This window comes from Alternaria arborescens, assembly GCF_004154835.1.
Source record: "Alternaria arborescens strain FERA 675 chromosome Unknown contig_12, whole genome shotgun sequence".
Lineage (NCBI taxonomy): Eukaryota > Fungi > Ascomycota > Dothideomycetes > Pleosporales > Pleosporaceae > Alternaria > Alternaria arborescens.
This window is the reverse complement of record NW_021167867.1, coordinates 884,754-905,874: the sequence shown is the minus strand read 5'-3', so window position 1 is coordinate 905,874 and position 21,121 is coordinate 884,754. Positions and strand designations below refer to the sequence as shown.

General features: G+C 52.4%; 9 protein-coding genes across 9 annotated transcripts; 5 read left to right on the top strand and 4 right to left on the bottom strand.

The window, feature by feature from the left end:
• Positions 1 to 230: 230 nt before the first annotated feature.
• AA0111_g6120 (hypothetical protein) lies at positions 231 to 2,632 on the bottom strand (the record flags this gene model as incomplete). Its single annotated transcript, XM_028652309.1, has 2 exons — positions 231 to 1,788; positions 1,842 to 2,632. 2 exons carry the CDS (start codon positions 2,630 to 2,632, stop codon positions 231 to 233), a joined length of 2,349 nt encoding a protein of 782 aa, XP_028506336.1.
• Positions 2,633 to 3,028: 396 nt separating this feature from the next.
• AA0111_g6119 (hypothetical protein) lies at positions 3,029 to 3,525 on the top strand (the record flags this gene model as incomplete). The annotated part of the gene is made up of 2 exons (XM_028652307.1): positions 3,029 to 3,360; positions 3,417 to 3,525. The coding sequence occupies 2 exons, from the start codon at positions 3,029 to 3,031 to the stop codon at positions 3,523 to 3,525; spliced, it is 441 nt and encodes a 146-aa protein (XP_028506499.1).
• Positions 3,526 to 3,709: 184 nt separating this feature from the next.
• AA0111_g6118 (hypothetical protein) lies at positions 3,710 to 4,654 on the bottom strand (the record flags this gene model as incomplete). Its single annotated transcript, XM_028652306.1, has 1 exon — positions 3,710 to 4,654. The coding sequence occupies one exon, from the start codon at positions 4,652 to 4,654 to the stop codon at positions 3,710 to 3,712; it is 945 nt and encodes a 314-aa protein (XP_028506498.1).
• A 381-nt stretch (positions 4,655 to 5,035) lies between these two features.
• On the top strand, positions 5,036 to 6,838 carry AA0111_g6117 (hypothetical protein; the record flags this gene model as incomplete). The annotated part of the gene is made up of 1 exon (XM_028652305.1): positions 5,036 to 6,838. The coding sequence occupies one exon, from the start codon at positions 5,036 to 5,038 to the stop codon at positions 6,836 to 6,838; it is 1,803 nt and encodes a 600-aa protein (XP_028506501.1).
• Positions 6,839 to 7,337: 499 nt separating this feature from the next.
• On the bottom strand, positions 7,338 to 11,021 carry AA0111_g6116 (hypothetical protein; the record flags this gene model as incomplete). The annotated part of the gene is made up of 1 exon (XM_028652304.1): positions 7,338 to 11,021. The coding sequence occupies one exon, from the start codon at positions 11,019 to 11,021 to the stop codon at positions 7,338 to 7,340; it is 3,684 nt and encodes a 1,227-aa protein (XP_028506500.1).
• A 3,536-nt stretch (positions 11,022 to 14,557) lies between these two features.
• On the top strand, positions 14,558 to 15,621 carry AA0111_g6115 (hypothetical protein; the record flags this gene model as incomplete). Its single annotated transcript, XM_028652303.1, has 5 exons — positions 14,558 to 14,636; positions 14,701 to 14,741; positions 14,793 to 15,053; positions 15,218 to 15,352; positions 15,403 to 15,621. 5 exons carry the CDS (start codon positions 14,558 to 14,560, stop codon positions 15,619 to 15,621), a joined length of 735 nt encoding a protein of 244 aa, XP_028506503.1.
• A 417-nt stretch (positions 15,622 to 16,038) lies between these two features.
• Positions 16,039 to 17,086, bottom strand: AA0111_g6114 (hypothetical protein; the record flags this gene model as incomplete). The annotated part of the gene is made up of 3 exons (XM_028652302.1): positions 16,039 to 16,786; positions 16,841 to 16,890; positions 16,946 to 17,086. The coding sequence occupies 3 exons, from the start codon at positions 17,084 to 17,086 to the stop codon at positions 16,039 to 16,041; spliced, it is 939 nt and encodes a 312-aa protein (XP_028506502.1).
• Positions 17,087 to 17,615: 529 nt separating this feature from the next.
• AA0111_g6113 (hypothetical protein) lies at positions 17,616 to 19,141 on the top strand (the record flags this gene model as incomplete). Its single annotated transcript, XM_028652301.1, has 3 exons — positions 17,616 to 17,674; positions 17,805 to 18,149; positions 18,202 to 19,141. 3 exons carry the CDS (start codon positions 17,616 to 17,618, stop codon positions 19,139 to 19,141), a joined length of 1,344 nt encoding a protein of 447 aa, XP_028506505.1.
• A 563-nt stretch (positions 19,142 to 19,704) lies between these two features.
• On the top strand, positions 19,705 to 20,996 carry AA0111_g6112 (Glutathione S-transferase omega-like 2; the record flags this gene model as incomplete). Its single annotated transcript, XM_028652300.1, has 4 exons — positions 19,705 to 19,761; positions 19,870 to 20,438; positions 20,497 to 20,743; positions 20,829 to 20,996. 4 exons carry the CDS (start codon positions 19,705 to 19,707, stop codon positions 20,994 to 20,996), a joined length of 1,041 nt encoding a protein of 346 aa, XP_028506504.1.
• Positions 20,997 to 21,121: the final 125 nt, after the last annotated feature.

The following is a 21,121-nucleotide window of genomic DNA, read 5'->3' as shown; positions in this document are numbered from 1 at the left end:
TTGGGTGCGTCACTCGCTTGTGAACTACGTTAGCTTTATATTCTAGAATCTATAGACATATAATTACTTAGTATAATTAAAACTACTTAATAGCTTTAAGGCTAACTAGTTTAGAAAAGCTACTTCTCTATACTTTAGATAGCGATTATTATGTTTTATTTCATATTACTATTACACAATACACTGATTTGACATCGCAGGAAAGAGTTGTCTGCCGATACCACTGTAGGCTACACGTTGCTCTCGTGACGTTCGTATGTACTACAGCCAATCCTCGTTCTCTTATCAACACCTTCTTGGCTATCAGCCCCTTTACCATCTTCTCGTTTACGTTTCTCGCGTCTTTCTTCACTGACCCCATCTCGCTTTGGCCAAAAGCGATGTTGCAGGACATGTTTGTCCGCTATCTCAGCCTCAGTTATCTCCCTTTCCTCCCTCTGCTTTTCAGTCAATCCCAGAGGCAAACACTCAATGTCCAAGGGTTCAGTGTCGAGCCTGAAGAATACCCGTTGGACGAACTTGGTGCGTGTGCGTCGACGTGACAGGTTCTGACGTAGGACTGACGACGAACTGCTACTAACGAATGGGAAGTAGCCTCCTAGAAGATTGTGGTCCTGTTTATCCTCGACTTCGAGCATTTGCCATCGTTCGTTATCCAAAAGATTGGTCAATTCGCTCCTGCCCCAGTCTTCGTAGATGTCATTGGGGACATTTGCTGTCAACTTCTTGAGGTTCTTGAACTGGGAAGCATAGCGGGTCCAGAAGCGTCTCCAGCCAATCATTTCGCGTTGCATGAGAGCCACCTCGGCAGGGGTAGGGCGTTTCGCTGCACGAAGCCAGCCGGAGACGCCAGGCACGTCAGCAGGGTACTGTATAGTGAGTTCGTCAACCATGGAGGCAATGGGCGTAAGACTGAAGACGGCTTGGGTCGGGAGTAACACTTCGCGCTTGTTCTCATTCTCACCAACGAAGGTCTTGTAGTCACCAAAGTATAGGCTACCATCGAGGCCAGACGAAGGACACATGTTTGTGCGGTCGCCAATGGAAACACGGATAGGGATGTTGAGGCTTCGCAAGGTTGATACCATTGTCTTTATGCGTGAAAGCACATCTTGTTTGGGTAGAAATGTTCGGTTGGGCTCTAGATTTGCAGGGAAGACGTCGCACATCATGCTTTCCCAAGCCAATATCGGCTTCCAGGCGCACTTCTCGGCCAGCCATCGCAGCGCTTCCTGCACCTCAGGCTTAGAACTAGGGTCACTAAGTGCCTGGTCATTGTTTTGCTGTGTGGTCTGTCCAAAGTGATGTCGCCGTTGCATGACATTGACAAGGTGGAACGGGTGGAGTATGATGTTCTGAAGGTTCCGAATGGGTTTTATGTTGATGTTTGGATACTTCTTGGAAATGGTCTGGAGGCTTTGGAGCAAGTCCTCGAACGATGCTCCAACACCCTGGACGACATGGTTTCCGAGCATCATATGGTCGCGCCCGCATGCATCGAACGTCTTGTCGTCAAAAGCCTCCTCTTCATCGCGATGATGATGTCCTTGGGTTATCCTGTAGGGAATTGGGCCGATCACGTCACGGTCACGACGGTCTTCCATCCAAGAGTATAGACCTATTTCCACATCTTTGATACGCGACCAAGCTGTTGCATCGGTGGAGAAGAGTGAGCGGTAAGGGGCGTAGTCATGTACCCTCAGCTTCGTCATGGTGTCCGGGCAGTACTTTTGCACGCCATCGACAAGACAGCAGACGCGCTGATGAACCTCCCACTCGTTCCAGGTGCTGGACTTGAGTTAGTACTTAGTTCGGCGATATGACCACCAGATTTATCTTACTGGAACCCCGAGTACCGCTCTCGTATTGCCAACGTCTTCAGTTTCTTACATATTGGGAAAATGGCGTTTGCAACAGAGCCTCCATCGCGTCGTCTTGATATCCTAAAGCTCTGCTTGAAGCGATAGTCCTGATATGAATAGCTGTACTCGATTCGAGAGTGCGCAGTATAGTCAGCCCAGTTAGCCACCTCGAGCTCTTCCAGACGTCCAAATAGTTCATGGCAAGCATCAGCCATCATTTTCCAAGTCCAAGTCTCCTCCGGTGTCCATACAAAGTCCTTGATGGCGGAGATGTCCAAGCTAGTCAAGCAAGGTAGATTCTCCTCTATCCACTTGAAGTCCTCTATGCTCGCCCAGTGAGACATGGCCAGCTTGTGCACGTGTCGGCGGTTCCCATCATTGATGCTCTCCTTGAAGCTTGTCCACCGTATGCTACCCAAGCTCCGGTATTTCCAGTCGCCCAGCCTGATGTCGCGCACATCGTTGAGTTGTATGGGGTACTTGTACAGCAGCTGGTTCACCGTCACGCTGCTTGCCATGCCTTTACAAAGCCGCTTCAGACTCCACGCAGCATCGCGGTCGAGATAGTCCATGACACACTTGAAGATGTCGTCGGGCAGTTTAAGAAGCATGCTGTTCTGGGCCACGGCGACTGTGGGCTTGGGGGGGATGGGAGCGTCGAAAGCGATGGGGCTGCATTCGCGACTGGAGGCAAAGTCGGGCATGTCGGGCGAGAGGTAGTCCAAGTCGTGCAGGCTGAATAGATTCATCAAGTAGCGATCGTAGCTCATGGGGGACGACAAGGCGGAGGTGTTGGACGAGTGGGCGGCGGAGCGGCAGGCTGGAGCGCAGCAAGTATACCAGGACGGGCGCCTAGGCAACTGTGGGCGAGGATGGAAGTAGCGATGGGGCGCATGTATCTGGAGAGGAAGCGTGCACAGTAGTGTTCGGAGCACTAGAGGATAATCGCGGAGAAGGTGCGACCGCGTGGCTGGACTCCTAGCGGCGATGCGATGCGATGCGGAGCGGGCCCGGAGGTAACGATGCCGCCAAGACAGGCCCGCGCGCGCTCTGACCGTTGCTACCTGCAGGCTTTCTTTCGTGCTCTGTCGCAATACCTTTCGCCCGCCCCAAACCTCTCCGCAAAAGCCTCTTGCTCGGTCCGCAGCCCTGTGCGCCCTCTCACCATGGCCGACGCTCAGGTCTTCGAAGAGACCTTCACCATCACTTCGGTCAACAACGAGAAATACGATCGCGTGTCCCGTCTCCATGGCACTTCGACCGACAGCCAGATCACCATGTCACTCGACATCAACCACGAGCTATTCCCCGTCGAGGTCGGCCAGACAATAAGCCTCGTCCTGGCAACGACCTTGGCCCTCGACGGCAGCGCAAAGGGCGACAACGATTCCATGTGGAGGAGTGTTGGCAAGCAGGGTGTGACAACCCTCGCTGACATGTATGACTACGTCTGCTACGGCAAGAACTACCGCATGGAGGGTGGTGACGGTGATGTCATGTGAGTGTCCTTCGCACTGGGCGAGTCGGCCGAGTCGAGGCTAATAGTCTACACAGCAAGTACTTTGCCAGTTTCGGCGGCCTGCTGCTATACATGGAGGGCCCGCACAGGAAGCTCAGCGGCCTCAAGATCGACGACATCTACATGCTCATCAAGCACTCGTAATACATAGCACCCTCGTCCTCTCCAGAGCATAACAAAAGTAAGCATACAACAGGCGTCATGGCAGCATGTGTAGTGGTTTTGGTATCGTCTGGCTTAAAATTTTGGTATGGCGTCTGGATACCCCCAATCGACTCGTTGGCCCCACTCGCACCTCTTGCGAGACAATACCACCTTGTCTACGTCCTTACAGCGTAGGGAACTCGAGCTTTCTGTGCAGCCGACTCACAATCTCAATGTAGTCTCTTTCGTTCTCCGTAGTGAGAATGCCGTGTCGAACTAGGAAGTCTAGCACGACCAGCGCGCAGTTGGGCTTGAACTCGCCCCTCCTCATAGCTTCTTGCACTTCCTCCACACCCCACAGGTAGAACTCCTCAACTTCGTCGTCGCCGGGCTTTGGTATCGTGTCTTCGGGAAGTTCGAGATCATAAACGTATTGAACCTCTGGCTGCATCAAGTTCGTCTCCCCTCCTGCTCTCTCATCTCGAATGTACCAGTATGTGACTGTGCCACTCGCTTTTGCCTTTGACCGAACCAACTCTTCCCCAAGCGAGGCTTCTTCTCCACACTCCCTCACAAGACTTTCAAATGGCGACTCACCCGATGCAATGCCGCCCGCTACCGCATTGTCTAGCATACCACCGTATGTCTGCTTGGTACGCGCCCGTCTCGGTGTCCAAATTTTCAATTCCCCCTCCTTTCTTGTGAACGCTGTGAGATGCACCCCATACGTGACTACACCAAACAGGCAACTGGCACTCCTCTCCACGTTGAATAGTAGTTCTTTGCCAATACCATACACGGCGTACAGTTCTCCTCGCCACTTGTCCAGTACCTTGAAGTGACCCGTCTGTCGCATAGCCAGCAGCGTCGTTTCTACCGCTTGCGATCGCTCATCCGCAGTAGAACCGCCGACGAGGTAGAGGATGCGAGCGTCATCGTCAATTTCCCAGCTGGGTACCCCACGGAACACCTCGACGACAGAGGGGAGCATGTAACCCAATGCATAATTGTAGCCTGAGACGCGCAGTTGGTAGTAAGTGTTTATCGATGCCAGATATGTCTCCGAGTTCACATCGGGATACGGGAAACCATCGCATTGGTTCACGAGGTCGAGGTTTGTGAGAGACATCGTGGGTGGAGTATGTGATGTATGTTGGGTTCTCGTGTGACGGAGGGTAGGTGTTCCGCGAGCTGCGTCATCTGCTTACTTGCCTCCGAACAGGTGGGGGCGACGTGCTGAATCGGCAACGACTATCTCGAGGCTCCTTCCTTGTTCCTGGCAACGTCCCTCGCTTTTCATAAATTGTATATTGAGTAAGATGATCGGGCGGATTCAATAGACCCATTCTTAGAACTCCATCTGAGCTATCGAGATGGGTGCCACCCTTGTGTGCGGTTGCCTGAAGCTAGCAATGTTCCAATAAATTTTGTACAATGCTCCGTTCACGCTTTACCACCCTCCAGCTGCTTGTGTTAATCTTTGCCAGTTCACGTTAAAGCAGCAAACAACATGGAACAGTTGTCAAGCTCGAAAATTACTCTTATTGTACCAAAACAACATGTCAAGACTGTGAAACAGGCGCTCGAACGGGCTGGTCAGCTTGACCGAAGTAGCAAAATCACTCCCGAGTCACCGAACAAGAAAGAACACGCATCCCCCAGGAATGTTGTTGTATCTAGAAACGATGATGATCGCGCTGAGCCTGACTGGTCCTTAGCAGCCACTCCTGCAGATACACCCGTAGCCATACAGGGACCATCAAGCTCCTCACAGCAGACACAATTCCCAGAGCTATGTTCCGATGCGATCGGTGGCCGTTACATCTACCCGGAATCTTTCCAAGACGATTTTCAACTCGAAGACCAGACAAGAACCTATCAGAGTTCGAGCCACACGACCACAACCCTTTGTGATTCGAGTGACCGAGTATCTGGAAGCAAGAAACAGCAACGCATGTGTATTCCTACAACTATCCTTTATCCTCAACACTCGGATGGATTAGAAAGAATCTTGAATGCGGAAGAGACCAGCGACCTGAAGCTCAGAGTGTTGCAAGATCTTGCCCTTAGCGCATTATCTCAGGACGTTTCAATCTCACACGATGCCCTAATCACGACCTTGGCCCTAAGACGAACACATCGGAATCCAGTTCACAAAGCTCTGGAGGAGTCCCTTACTTCCTTGCTTGAATTTTTACCTTCGTCGCAAGCACTTACAGTTGAGGCGCTCGTCTCCAATTTTCCAGAAGGGTATTCTGTCTACAGTCCAATGCTTCTCCTTCCACACAATGCCTTTTCCTCCGCACCATGGAAAAGCCTCATTGCCACGCATCCAGTGAACTCAGACGCGATGAAATCATTATGGCAGAGTATGGCAGAAGCGGTAGGCGCAACACATGTCGCCATAAACTCTCCCATACCACTTTCAACCAGGACCACGGTAGCATCGTCAGCCGAAATGACCAATTCAGAAAACATACTTCGTAGCCCAGTCAATTTAACACCCCTATACGGAGACTTTGGAAGTACGCCAACGCCACAAACAATCTCTAACCCTACCGCAATCGACTTTGCCAACGCTTTATGGGTGACTGCACGCCAGAACGGGATATGGCAAACCTGGGCTCCGCTCTATACAATGTTCAGCCGTGGCAACGTTCGTGAGAAGGCGCGAATTTTGAACCTGCCTACTCTCACTACTGGTCTTGACACTGCATCGGCGGCTGTCGACCTCTATGCTGGAATCGGCTACTTTGCTTTCTCATACAGGAAGAGTAGTCAGGCATTGGAGAAAGGCATCAAGCAAGTCTTGTGCTGGGAGATCAATCCCTGGAGCGTAGAGGGGCTACGAAGAGGTGCAGAGATGAATAGATGGACATGTCGAGTGCTTAAACAAGAAGACATTCTGCGGCTACGACAAAGGGTCCAACTTGACCATTCAGATCTCGACGATGCAGACTTTGTGGTCCTCGAGACAAGCAACGAGGCCGCTGACCTGGACTACCCGTCACTTCGGTCGCCAAGATTACCGGTTCGGCATGTCAATCTCGGCTTGCTGCCTTCTTCCAAGCTTTCGTGGCGTGTTGCGGTCGCTATGCTCGATACAAAACGACAAGGATGGATTCATGTGCACGAAAACGTTAATGTCAAAGACGTTGACAGCATGAAAAATGAAGTAGAAAAGACATTCCAGGATTTACTATATACCATCGACGGCGGACTTGAGAGACGGGTCTGTGTGGTTCATGTGGAGAGGGTGAAAATGTACGCCCCGGGTGTTGTGCATTGTGTGTTTGACGTATGCGTGGGGTGACATGCAAGGTTAAGACAATCATTTGCATTGCTGTTCCAATAGAACGACATACTTGTCCACCACATTTCATCTTGTGTGAAGCTTTGTCCTGTTCATGTTTTTAGCCATGCTACTACAAAAGGATCATATGTCAAGCAATTCAATATACCAACTGTTATCGACACTACCTTCTTTTTTCTTGAGGAAGACATCACACCAAAAAGCTGGAGGAATTCCAAGATTCAAGATCGTTCTATTATTGGTATCATCCTTTCCAGATATTCCTAATCCTCGCTCCAACTTGTTACTACTGTTCCGATAATGCTGTCTCGCTAGCTTATACCACAGCGAGATGCCACCAGGATCGTCGACACGAAGGTCGTACTTCGCTTTCAAAATGCTTCAACGCCCGCTCAAACGCAGCAAAGCCCACATAATACACCCTTGGAACATACAATACATAGATAATGAAAGTTCAAGTCATGAAGAAAAGAACAGTGTGAAACGTCCCTTACTGAGTTCACTCGACCTCTGTTAGCCATCTACGAATACCCTCTTTCAAAGAAGAATCATTCTCAGTCTTCGGGTGTGCATCCCTCGTCGTCTTCCTCAAATCACTTTCTTTAGAAGATTGTCTACCCCCTCGCTCAGCGGCCACTTCTTTCACAACGATCTCTAGTGCTTCGAACAGCACACTCTTACAATCCACGTGCGGCACTTCGACATGTGGTATTGTATCCGATTCCGTCCTAGTATCGCGACGACCCCTTCGGCTGCTTGATCGGGAGGACTGGGCAGAATTTACACGAGTCACCTCACCAGACTGCGCGAGTACGCGATCCACGCCGTCGATGAGCGTGGAGTCAAAATCCATGATGGTTTCGGTGACGAACTTTTCAGCAAGATGTACTTCAGTCATCATTGGAGCAGCGGCACCGGAGGTGTACGGATTACCATATCGCGAGTGGGCAGGAGCCACTCCAGTGGCACCCGGTGTCATAGCCGAGGATTGGTACGTAGGCGTGGGAATGAGCTTCACGAGACGCCGCAAGCTGATGCGTTTGATCGAAAAATTGCTTGTGTCGGCAATAAGAGCAGAACAGATATCCATCCAACGCTCAAGCGGGCCCGACTCTAGGCTCGGCGTAGCCACGGTATTTAGAGGTGTGGGCTCAGCGCTCATCGCTCGCTTGATGTCGCGTTCAAGCTCGCGATATGGCTTTATAGCTTGGACGGCGAAATCAGGGTGGAACTGGCTCAGCCAACCCGCCACGTTGACGGGCTGTTCTGGCTCACAGTGAGGCGTCGATAACACTGAGGACTCGCCAAAGCTGGAGCCTGGCTGGCTTGAAGCTGACCCAAACCCCCCTAGCAGTGGAGACTGAAGAGGAGAGTCAAAGTCAGGCAGTGGAAGGTCAACGTCGATAACGCCATCCTTTTCGTTGACATACAGTTTTAAGTGACTCTCGTAAGTCTTCTGGCGCTCTGGGATTGGCCTTGCAGCAGACGCAGGAACGCCCGGACAGCCAGCATTGGAGTATATGTCCGGAGAAGTTTTTTCGCCTGAATCTTGTGGAAGCGGAGAATCAGCAGCATCGCCCTCGAAGACACGGTCCATGGAGAGCTCTTGAACCATGTGCTCGAGCTGCGACCGAGGGCGCTCTTGCCCACGGTATCCCACACCGTCATCTGTGGTCTGAAAGTATTCACTTTGGTCGGTTGAAGACGAACGACGTCCGCTCCAAAAGTTCATAAAGCCACTCCAGCGACTTGTATTGCTGGAATCATTACTAGCAAGACTGGTTTGACCGGTACCGCTCCTGTGCAGGGTGCTAATCAGGTTCGTTGAGGCCAGGCTATCACTACTTTCAGGTCTCATGTCGGGTATGGTACCAGATGACTTTGTCCTGGGAAATGTGAAGTGAGCGACAGGCATCGCATCTTGTGGGTTGGCTGTTGAGGTAGTAGCGGTGCTACCCGTCGCGACCGGGCCTTCTGACATTGATGGAACCACTAGAGTGGTGCGAACTGAATGTGCAGAAGAACGCCGAGAGTGTCCAAGCGGACGCATAGGCTCTTGAGTCTCGATCAAGACCGATTCAGACCGCTCATCTGAAATCTGTGCAGGTGGCTGATGAACGCTCTGGAGCTTGGGTGGCTGCAAAAGGATATTGGACATACTTTGCTTGGCCCGCGGTCCTCGTTTGATCTGTCGCCGTAGGGAGGGCTGCCTTGAGGGGGGCATATTGGTCGGGGGTGACTGCGAATAGGCACGGTGGGATGCTGAAGTGCCGGGACGCGGGTAGGTACTTTCACCCATGGCAGATGCGTTGGGTGGTAAGAAGGCGGTGAGTAGAAAGATGAGTCTCCGTGCAGCCATCTTGTCTGGAGAGACGATGACGGTGCGGTTAGGGATTGTTAGAATCTCACCGGCAGTTGCCTTTTGCTGCTCGCGATGACGCTTACGGTACCACTTGGGTCCCAAGACGTTGAGCCACTCGGTGTGATTCCCGAGGAAAGCGGTAAGGAGGTTGAAGAAGAAAAAGTTCTGTTCACGTCGACCTGCCCAGCGACCAAGCCATCTGGCTTCTTCGCGCCACACACCCCACTTGCCCTGACCTGTCATGACACGAGGGATCCTCATGCCGCTCACCACGCGATTGCCAGTAAGCTCTGCTGCGGTTTGAATTTCTTTGTCCATCATGAGGGCATTGGGCTGCAATCGCAGGGCCCGCCGGCTGGCGTGGAGAGAAGTGTCGCGAAGACTAGCCCGCGAAGGCTGGTTTCGCTGATGGTGAGCTGTAGGCGTAGGCATGCCTTCTGGCGACCGAGGCGCCTTGAACTGGGCCAATATTCTCTCCTGTACCACGTGTTGTAGGCTACTGAGAGCACGCATAATGACGTCCCAGTGTTGCCCTACGACATCGACACGGTCATCGACATCACTACATAGCGACGAGGATAGAAGTGAATCAACGCCGAGATTGGAGTCGATGAAGGCCCATCCTGCGCGTCGTTCCGAGTCCAAAGAAGAACCAAGCGAGTCCTGCCCAGGAGCAGAGGTAGATAGGTGCACCGGCGTTCTGGCATTGGCGCTCCGAGAAGAGGGTCTCACGCTGGGAGATGTGTTTGATATGGGAAGGTGGAGGATGATGGTGATGGCATACATGGGGCTCTTTCGCACGTGCGAAGGGTACGGTGCCTTGGGGGCACCTGGTTTCGTGTTTGGTGCGGGGAAGGGGAAGCCATTGCCTTTTGGCAGTGAGCTCTGCGGGGTGGGGGTGCGATCATCGTGCTCCTCTTCCGGCACAGTGACTGAAAACATGCGCGTGATGAAGATGGTACGCCGCCTGGGCTCCTTCGGTACGCCCTCACTGGAGTCGGCGCGGGGTAGGTCGGTTGGAAGGTTGGCGGGTGTGAAGGATTTGGCGAGATGGCTCCTTCTGCGAAGGCCCTCGGCGCGACCAAGAGAGTTGGTAGCGTCCTGGACGCTGGTGCTCAGCAACGACGAGTCGGCTGGCTTTGTGTCGAGCGGCACAATGTGTATCTTGTTGGAGTTGCCGCGGTAGTTCATGGCCAGGTTGCCGAACATGCAGTCGAGGCAGATGTTGGCCAGGTCGGTTGACTCCTTGGCCCTTGCCTGTGCTTTGGCCTGGACCTGGGCGTGCTCGTCGATGTTGGGCATGGAGGATATGGAGCTGCCGCGGGTGCGTATGCGCGTGAAGCCTCCGACCGTGGGCGAGCGTGGTGGCGCGGCGGGCTCTGTGACGAGCGACGATGTGCGGGCATGCAATCCCCCAAACGTCGGCGCTGGCGTACTGGCATTGCTGGCATTGGCGGCGCCAAATGCGCGGGTGCGGAGGTTGGGCGATGTGGGAGCGTCGACGCGTGGTGGGGCAGGCTTGGAGTCGAACAGGATGGTCTTGGGCATGGCGGGTGTCTCGTCCTGGGCGATGATGATGCGGCAGTCGCGCGGGTAGTCGAGGTCTATCTCCGGCAGGGGCCCATCATGGCCGCTCCCTGGGGTCAAGGGCGCGGCGTGCAAGGGATACGGCTGGCCCTCGGGGTGGTAGAGCGTGTTGTACTCGGGATACAGCAGATGGCGCGTGTGGCTCTCTTCTGTCGCCGAGTCGAGCACCGTCGGCGGCGGCGGCGCGTGAGACGCGCTGCTGCCCTTGCGGCTGCTAAACAGGTGTCCGATCATGTCTGGCAGTGGGCGCATGCCTCCATGGAAGCGCGCCCGTCGTCTTAGCAGTGGGCGAGAGAGGCGTCGTGGGTTGGGCGGGCTCGAGCAGTGCGAGGTGCTGGTTGACCCATGGCAGTCGGAGGGCGCCTGTTGTTTTTGTTGTTGTTGCTGCGGCTGGCGGGCTTTGCGTGGGGCAGCAGAGGGACCGTCTCTTTCTTGCGGGCGGGTGAGGGCGGGCGACGTGGACGGATGGGGGTGAAGGTGATGGCGTCACAAGGTGACTTTGTGCACGGTACAGGAGGCAGCAGTCGCCAGACAGGCCTCAGCAGCGGGGTGCTTGGACAGCAGAGAGAGGAAGCGTGTCGCGTGGGTTAGTGAGGGGAGCGCGCTGTAACGTAGTGGATTCGCTGCTAGTGTTTGGGTTTAGTCGACGCCGGTTGCTGCTTAGTTATAGAAGGGCGGTGAGACGACTCCCGACTATCGTGAACAAGATCGACCCACGGCGCACATCACCCCTCCACCACGTCTCCACCCAAGAATTCTCATCGTCACACGTCCGACAAGTGGGACCAAGATTCGCTTTCACGACATGGCCATAGGCTTTCGCGTCGACAGCGCGCCATTGTCCTTTGTCCATCGTCGTGCCATACGTCCCGCCGTCAGTCATCAACGACTACGGCTGCACATCTCCCGGGGTACCCCAGACCATGATATGCATGTCGTTCCAAACCGTCCTGGTGCAATCCTCCGCCTCTCGTTGACAGGCTGACGCGCGCCAACCCGCACTTTCGATATCAACAACTTGCTCTGTGTCGGACCACTTCCGCGGGTGCCTATCAGCCCAGACGGAAGCCACTTACCTCGCTCTTCCATTGGAACAAGCACATTGCCCAGCAAACAATAGATCACTATCGGTACTGCCATGGGCTGCATCACTCAACGGATACTTATCGACATCGTGTAACCATGTCAGCTCACGTCCCAGTGAGTCGAGAAAGGCTCAGCCAGTAAACCGCATCTTGATTGTACTTTCTATAGCCTGTCTATACAACTCATGATAATACCAACTCAGCACAATAAGCGGTGTGGTGGCATCCAAGACTCGCTCGACACTCCGCTGGGCGCCTCTGTTTGCGCGTTAAACGCTCGGTATGACTTCGTTGGAACAAGACGCATCTGTCTATCCTAGATCGCCTCACTATGCATCACCCCGTACCAAAGGCGGACTGCACGATCGTCACCCGATACCGGCGACGAGTTCCAGCAATACAAGGACACTCGGAGTCTCGCCTCAGCTTTACCCCATAAACACCAGTACGTGTCGATCTCTTCCTCTCTGGACACATGGCGCATGGTGCAGTATATATCATTACATGGCCGTTCTACCCCGATTGTTTCGTAATCTTCAGACGCAACTTGCATCCGTCAAGATCCACCTGAGCATATTCAATGCGTGGCACTCAGCTGCATGGCTCGTAACCTAGGGACATGTGGCAGGTAGAGATTTTTCGTCGATAGGAAGTGTCAGCATCACCGAAACAAGATTTCCTTCTTTTGCATGCCTAGTCCATTATTTTTTGGATCCTACGTCAACCCACAAGCATGACCGAGATTGAGCGATGTATTCTAGGTCGTAGACAGGTTCTGCCTAAAGTCTTTGACATTTCTTCTGCGGATGAATGGCCGTCTCGAAACCAAACTCAAAGCGTTCTTCAAACATCCATCACGATATCCACTTTACCTCGGCCAAAAACACCAGGTAAGATTGAACCATCATGAGATCGACATCGGTCACATCACTGCGTATTAAGTCATGGCTATGTTTACTACCGTCTTCGCCATGTTCGCCTCTATTCAACACTGCTGCTATATCCAGTTTGTATACTGTCAAACCAGCACGAGTTAACTATCTCGAAACACAGGTAAAATAAATGAGAACACTCAAGAGGGAGTTATCCACATCAGATGTAACCCTCGTTCTAGTCATAGCATCATAAGTCCGCAGTCTGATCTGCGGAAATTAAACCGAGTCCGTCAACACGACCCGGTATACATTCGTGCTCTCTCAATGATAACTCTGTTGTGTGTGCCTGCCCAACACATGTCTCTCGACGTAGCGATGCCTCCAGTTGCCCACTGTCCTATAATCACTCTCACATCCTCTCACGAAACACCTCTCATGTTTGACGTTCGTTGCATGGTATGCTATATTATCGTACCTCAGACATATGTTGCACTGCTCGCATTCGATTGGGAACTCTTGTTGATGGTACTGTAGCTTGAGACCATCTGGGAACCATTCACGACAGTTGGTGCATTGTTCGCGATCGAGATTTGCCTGGGCTGAGATGGAGTAACTTCCAGAGGATGGGTTCGCGGAGTATTGCACGGATGCGACGGCATGCGTGTTGCTGAATCTATCGAAAACATGGACAAGAGGTTTTGCTAGCTCATTGGGATGAGAGCTGGACCGGTGTGCATTGCTGTGTATTCTGTGACGTACGAGAGCATTGCTGGTATCGTATTGTCCATATATGTCCTGGTTGTTTGAGAAACGATATGGACGAGTGCCTGTGCCCCTACTGTGACGGGCGCTGCGAGCATTCGTCGAGTCACTACTGTAGTTATAGTCATCGTATCTATTTCTGACGTAGCGGTGTTGCGTGCATCGATTTCCGGGACCTCTGATCCAAGTGCTGCATATCGTGCATGCTGCCATGTTAAGTCGATTCAAGATGTGATGAGGCTAGGATGAATCGAAAAGTAGTTTGGGAGCGCCGAACTATCATGTTATACATCATGTCGAGCCGCAACGAAACGTGTCAGGCTGCACAGTTACTGGTCCTGATGGCTTGCATTGTTCACCGGATGGCAGCGATCCAATCGTGGACTACACGGGTTTGAAGAGCCAATGGAACAAATAACAAGACAAAACTACTATGAGAGAGTAGAGACGAGGCTCTAACGGTGCATTCACCGGTCTGCCGGGCAGTGGAGATCAGACAGTGTGGCTGCTGATTCTTTGAGTCCAGCCTTGTGGAAAACGGCCATGTGTGACTGGCATATATATACTCAGAGGAGCGTGTCCAATCAGGGAGTTACAATATGATCCGAGCCATGCTGGGAAGATTGTTTATCGATTATGAAGAAGGCTAGTATGTAGAAGAAACGATGCGTTGCCTGGGTACACTTGTGCTGACAGCGGCAGACGTGTTCTAAAGATATGGAGTTCAATTTGCAAAACGCTACTCGTCAGCGCATATCCCGAGTCGGCCTGCAGTCTCTTGGTCTGCTATGATAAAACCAGCGCGTATGTAACAAGGATAATTGCTCGCATGGCGGAGCGGGGTCGAAGGACGATGTCTGGAAGTGACCAGGAGCTGGAAGTCGCGCTAGTGGGAACTTCCTTGGCGCTCTACGAATTTCAGTACAAGCTCCAACTTCGCGACCAACTTTCGAAACCCGCGCAAAAGGACAGACGATACCGAAGCACGTTGAAACCTCTAATATTGTCCATTTGACCAGAAACCAATCAACCATCACCAATCGCCAAAATGAGGTTAACGACAGACCTGATCAACAACTCCCTCTCTTTCATCAACTGTCTCACGGAGCGTGAACTCGATCTGCGAGGTGCGTTGGAAAGAACAGATACTACACTTGAGAGCTGAGTTGATATCAATATCGTATAATATAGGTCACAAGATTTCGGCTATCGAGAACATGGGAGCAGCCAGAGTTAGTCGACCAAGCCACCTAACCTGCATCAGTATGTTAACAGGGTTGCAGGACAACGACGCCATAGATCTCACAGACAACGACATCGCACAGCTCGGCAATTTCCCCCTCCAGCCTCGTCTCCGAACCCTCTTCCTCGCGCAGAACCGCATCTCCAACATCCAACCGAACCTCTCCTCGAGCATACCCAATCTGCGAACACTAGTTCTCACCAAGAACAAGATTGCAGAGCTGGCGGACTTGGATCCGCTGGCGGGATTCAAGCATTTGGTCTATCTTTCATTGATGGGGAATCCCGTCACACGTAAAGAGGTACGTACCAAATCCCTTGAACCATGATACTTCGAGCCTAATTGTGCAAGCACACTTGAGCCCGAGGAGCGGAGATGATGCAGGGTGAGCCCCTTGGTGCGATTTGGCCGGCTCGAAATCGCATGACAGTAGACTATAATGTGCAGGATGCTAACGTGGCGTAGAACTACCGGTATTGGGTCATCTGGCGCTGCCCTACTGTGCGATTCCTAGACTTTGTCAAAGTACGCGATGCTGAACGAAAGACGGCCAAGGAGCTATTTGGAACTGCAGAGGAGCCCACCGAGCTTGCAAACCAGGTATGTCATGTACACTGCTTCTGCCTCTGATCAGATACTGATTCCGCCAGATCTCCAGCAACAAGTCGAAAGGTTTTGTTGTCCCCACATTCACAAACGGTGCCGACTCGGGTAAAGAGCGTATCTACACCGACGAAGAGAAGAAGCGCATGCGCGCTGCCATCCTCAACGCGAGCAGTCTGGCGGAAATGGCACGGCTGGAGAAGGATTTCGCTGAAGGACGGATACCAGCACATATCCTTCAAGGCGGAGAACCTATGGAGACATAGCGACTATATCGCTAAGAGTCTGGATAGTGACATAAACATGTAAAGCAGGTAGACAGTACAGCTCGCGACTGCGCGAAACCCCACGCCTACAGGGGAACAAGGAGGCGCACGACCATTGTGAGGCGCATAAAGGTTTGGTTTGCACCGCGTGTGGCTCTCAAGGAGCGAATATGCAGTGGAATATCCACGGGATGACCTGGTGACTCTACCACAAACATGGAGGCCTATGTAGTGAAGCGCTCGAGCTGGAAGTAGATTGATCTGTATAAATTAAAACAGACTGCTTTGCGCTATGAGGCTGTCCCCACCCGTGGTATCGTAGTAATACACTCAGAACGCCGTGATGCCATGTACCATCATAAATCGACCCTTTCCCGCGCTGTTATCCCGATCAGATATGGAGTCGTCTTCACCGTGCTACCATCCCCTTCCTCTACCTCCGCGTCCACCTCTTCCGCCGCCTTGATGACCTTGTTGGAAGCCTCCGCCTTGCTGGCCGCCAGGTCCACCACCGAAGCCACCCATGCCCTGGCCAGCCATCTGCATGAAGGATGCAAAGTCCATCTGGCTGGGGTCCATTCCCTGCGCCATCATATCCTGCATCATCATCTGCATCTGCTGTTCATTCATACCTCCAGGTCCCATAGCATTACCACCACCTCCAGGCCCTGTTGGCGGCGCACCGCCTGGTCCACCGTTGCCCTGTGGGCCAGCGCCCATACCAGGCATACCCGGCATCGGTCCACCGCCCATCATAGCCTGCATCTGTGCCATGTCGTTTTTCTGACCTTGCAGCGTGTTGGCCATGCTGACTTGTCTCTGCCTGTACAATTCCCAAGTAAACTCATCGAAACCGTAGTTGAAGTAATCTGACTGGTCTTCACCTGGTCGGCGCCAGATCTTTTGCTCTTCAGCTAGATCTGCATCAATGTCCACACTGAGGATCTCTTTGCCTTGAGGAGGGTAGACAGGATTTCCGTTCACATCGATAGTAGAGGTGCGTTGTGCGGGGAAGGCGGCGCCTGAAAGGGCTGCGGCGGACAGTTGGGGCACAGTGCCGCCGGTGGTGGGAACAGTTTTGGGGGCTCCCTGTTGCGAGGGAGTAGTGGATGAGGCGGGGGGGGCTTCGATCTTTTTGGCTTTGCTTTCTGGGGGGGCCTGCGTGCTGGACGGGCTTGTCAGTGCATGAACTGCTGTTTGAAGCTTGTTTGAAGCTTACCCTGCGGGTTTGGGAGGCGCTGGCGCTTTCTCGATAATGATATCAATATCCTACACCTTCGTTAGAATGACAGCTAGCTTTTGGCAGGCTTCCGGTGCAGCGTACCGAGTCGCTTTCTTCCTCGTCGCCCGACTCTTCATCCATGGGCTCGTCACCACTAGAGTCGTCCTCCTCTTTCTTCGCATCCTTTTGCTGTTGCGTAGTAGTCTCGTCTCCGTAGAGATCGTCGTCAGATTCGTCTGCCATTTTGTCGTTCTCTTTGGTCCACAAGTCGCAGAGCGCGTCCCCGGCAGTTGAGATCCTCCAGGGAATTACTATGTATCCAGCACTCTGGAGTGCTTGTTTGAGAGAAGAAGCTAGGCCAGCGTTCAGTCCTCTGCTTTGCTTGTTTTTGTTGTCGAGAGTGAAACAAGGTTTAGAAGTCGTGTCTTGAACGACCCTCGTAGTAATGCCACTGCTAACGAACCTGAGCTTCCTTTGAGTTGCTGGATGAGGGAATGATTAGCCGAGTAGAGTGGACGCGTTCGGGCCTGTGCTTGTTGCTGGCGCGCAGCCAAACAGACGCAGACGTTGCTTGTCACCTCCGGGCGCAACCTTTGCACCTCTAACCACGCGCATTCTCCCAGGCCTTCTCTCGCCGTCTCGTTATAATCTCTACGGGCTTCTCAACGGGTAGACTTTGTTCGCGGCTGCAACCTTGTCCTTGTAAATCTTTCGCAAGCGACTGCATTTACACAACGAAGCTACCAAACATAGCTAGGGACACTCGCACGAGATGGCAGGATTTGGGCGCTCAAACTCGTTGAGTATCAATACTGGTGGGGGTGGATTGTTGTAAGTGCTTCTCCATCCTCCGTCAAACGCTCATACTCAAGCGATACGAGTGCTACTGCCGTGCTTCATGCGCGCGTCGCAGTTTTGCTGGCAATGGCGCCATATCAATGCATTAGACTGACTCTCGCAGCGGAAACAATGCGAACCAAGGGCAGCAGGCAAGCCAGCCTCAGAGCAGCGGAGGGCTCTTTGGGTCTACCCAACAACCACAACAAGCACAGTCAGGATCGCTCTTCGGCGGCCAAACCCAGACTTCCCAGCCCTCAAGCGGCAGCCTCTTTGGCAATTTGAACAAGCCTGCGACGACAGCGCCGGCGAGCGGAGGACTCTTTGGCTCATCTACAGCGCAACCAACACAGCCCCAGAGCGGAGGCTTGTTCGGCGGCGCGTTGGGCGGAAATACTCAAAATCAGACGCAGAACGCGCCCCAATCCGGTGGGCTATTCGGAGGCACCCAGTCGAAGCCGTCGCTGTTGTAAGTGACGAGGACTATGCGTTGTGACACAAGGGCTAATTGCATCTTCTAGCGCCTCTTCAACACAACAGACAACAACACCCTCTTTATTCGGAAACAACACATCCACTCAGCAAAACCAAACATCGACCCCGTCGCTTTTCGGTTCGACCCAACAGCAGGCTCAGCCACAGCAACAGAACAGTCTTTTCGGTGGCACCAACACACAAAACAGGTCGAATACACTTGGTGGCTGTACGCTTGGAGGAACCCAGATGAGCTCAAGCGCACAGCCGGTGCAGATGACCCTAGACTCGATACGAGGAACTACGCGGTTCAACGACTTGCACCCCGAAATACAAAACCTCATTCAGCAATTCGACGACGGCATTCAGCGCAAGGTCAACTACTGCAACCAGATCCGCGAGGCTCTTCCCGGCAGTGAGGGCGACATTTCCACTATCGCGCCTGACGTAGCATACATCGAGACCATCCTCTCCACCGTCGAAGTTGGCCTGGACAACGATTCTGCCAACATTGCACACCTTAAAAATCTTGTCAAGAAAGACGCCGACGACGCGACTCTCAGCTTCCGTGCCATCGAAAATCAACGGCTGCCAGCACAATTTCATTACCGCAATAATGCCAACCTTACAGCTTCAAGCACAAAGGCCCCCGCAACAAGCGCTCTGGATGATGACGACCCGACAAAGCCTGTTGACCTGATGGGCTACTTCAACCGCCGTACTGATGAGCTCGGCAGTACTCTGGATGTGTACCAGCGCCAGATCCGCGAGATTGAAGCACACTTACGAACGATGGAGGCTGGCACGATGGAGAAGGCTGAACAACTGACTGGCAGCCGAAGCGCGCCCCGTGATCAGCGCCGTGAGCTCGTCGAAGCTCTCAAGGCCATTGAGGGGGCTATCCTTGACTCAGCCAAGAAAGTGGGCAAGGTACGGGACGATGTGACGAAACAGACGTTAGGAAACGTAGGCGCCGCCCTGCTCTGAGGCATACAGACACAGAGATGATTTACTTGTGTAGGATAGAATGAAGTTTGTGGGCAGGCTACTGTGTATAATATGGTTAAGGCGTAACAAGTTTTTGCACAAGGTCTTATACATATAGACGTTGGACGAACAGGCAAAAGCAATAGATACCCATCAAATTCAGAGCGTCCTTCCACCTTCGTGATAGTAATTCTCTATTCCAATGGCCTTTCTAGCCCGCTCGATACGCACTGACTTGATGCCTAGCGTTTGCAGTCAAAGCGGAACATTATCACGAAATGCTTTGTCACGGCGGACGTTAGTCAAGCTTTCCAAATGCTGAGTAAACTCCACCCTCGGAAAGCGCGCCCCACCAAATCGGAACCAAGAAAAGCTATGACGTCTCCGTCTCAGTATAGCTGCGAGCTTTCAATGACAGCTATATAGCCACAACGTTTGCTCATATAGTTTCAAGTCGCCGTTCCATGTTCTCTCGTACACTGCGGCTCAGGGTAATCTCGAAACGTTCTTCCTTTGCGATACGACATACACGACCTTTTATCGTAACATCAAGCCGCGCAGCCATGGACAAAGCGCCTCAGCAAGATAGCAAGGATGGGAAGGGGTCGATCCTTGATTGGGTAAGTGCCCATGAAGAGAGGATTGTCGCAAGCACGCAGTCTAGTCTCTATTCCTTAGGTATCGAACGGGCGGCAGACCCAGCATCGGCATACTGATTGCGACAACAGGTCAAACCTGGTGACAAGAGTGGCGAGTTTAAACGCCAAACGTCCGTCTTCAGGAATTGGATTCAGAACAAACCCGGTGCTGAGTTTCCGCCCGAGAAAGGCCGATACCATCTCTACGTTTCCTACGCTTGTCCATGGGCCCACCGCACACTCATCGTCCGTCATCTAAAGGGCCTCGAGGATATCATCTCCTATAACAGTGTACACTGGCACATGGCGGAGAAAGGCTGGCGATTCGCAACCCCCGATGAGCAGGTTTCAGGCAACACAACACCAGACCCACTCCACAATGAATACACGCATCTACGTGACATCTACTTTGAGCAGAACCCAGACTATGAGGGTCGGTTCACTGTACCAACGCTCTACGATAAGAAAGCCAAGAAGATTGTCAGCAACGAGAGCGCCGAGATTATCAGGATGCTGTACACCGAGTTTGACGACATCATCGAGGAGAAGTACAAGAAGGTGGATTTGTTTCCCAAAGATCTCCAGAAGGATATCGAGGCTATGAACGACTGGGTATACAACGATGTAAACAATGGTGTTTACAAGTCAGGGTTCGCTACGTATGCTACCCTATACCGTCCCTTCAACATTGACTGCAACGTATTAATAATAGTACAGCACAGAAGAGGCCTACACAAAAGCTGTGACACAGCTTTTCAAGTCTCTCGATCGCCTGGAAGAGTCATTGTCCAAGTCTTCAACACCATACCTTCTTTCAAGCCCACATGTGACTGAGGCTGATATCCGTCTCTTCACAACTATCATTCGCTTCGATCCCGTCTATGTCCAGCACTTTAAGTGCAACATTCGCGATATTAGATCAGGATACCCTCTCCTACATCAGTGGATGCGTCATTTGTACTGGGTATGTTCCCATCTTTTGCATCTCCTGCTCCAGATACATCTGCATGTTGTGGATCATAACTGTTGTACTAACATGACTGAAATAGGACTACCCCGCTTTCAAAGAGACCACGGACTTTGAACACATCAAGAAGCACTATACCAAGAGTCATGGTCAGATCAACAAATTCCAGATTACGCCCATTGGCCCTGTGCCAGATATTCTGGAGAAAGAGGATGAAGTGCCTAGCGTGAAGGCCGTAATGAATAAATAGTTAACGATAGAAATTCAACGCACGTGATTTGACGTCTCCTACCGCATTCGCTGTTTTTCGAATTGTCTACCTAACGAGGCCAAGTTCGAGAGTATTTCTGCTTCACTGTGCCAATGGAAGGATGA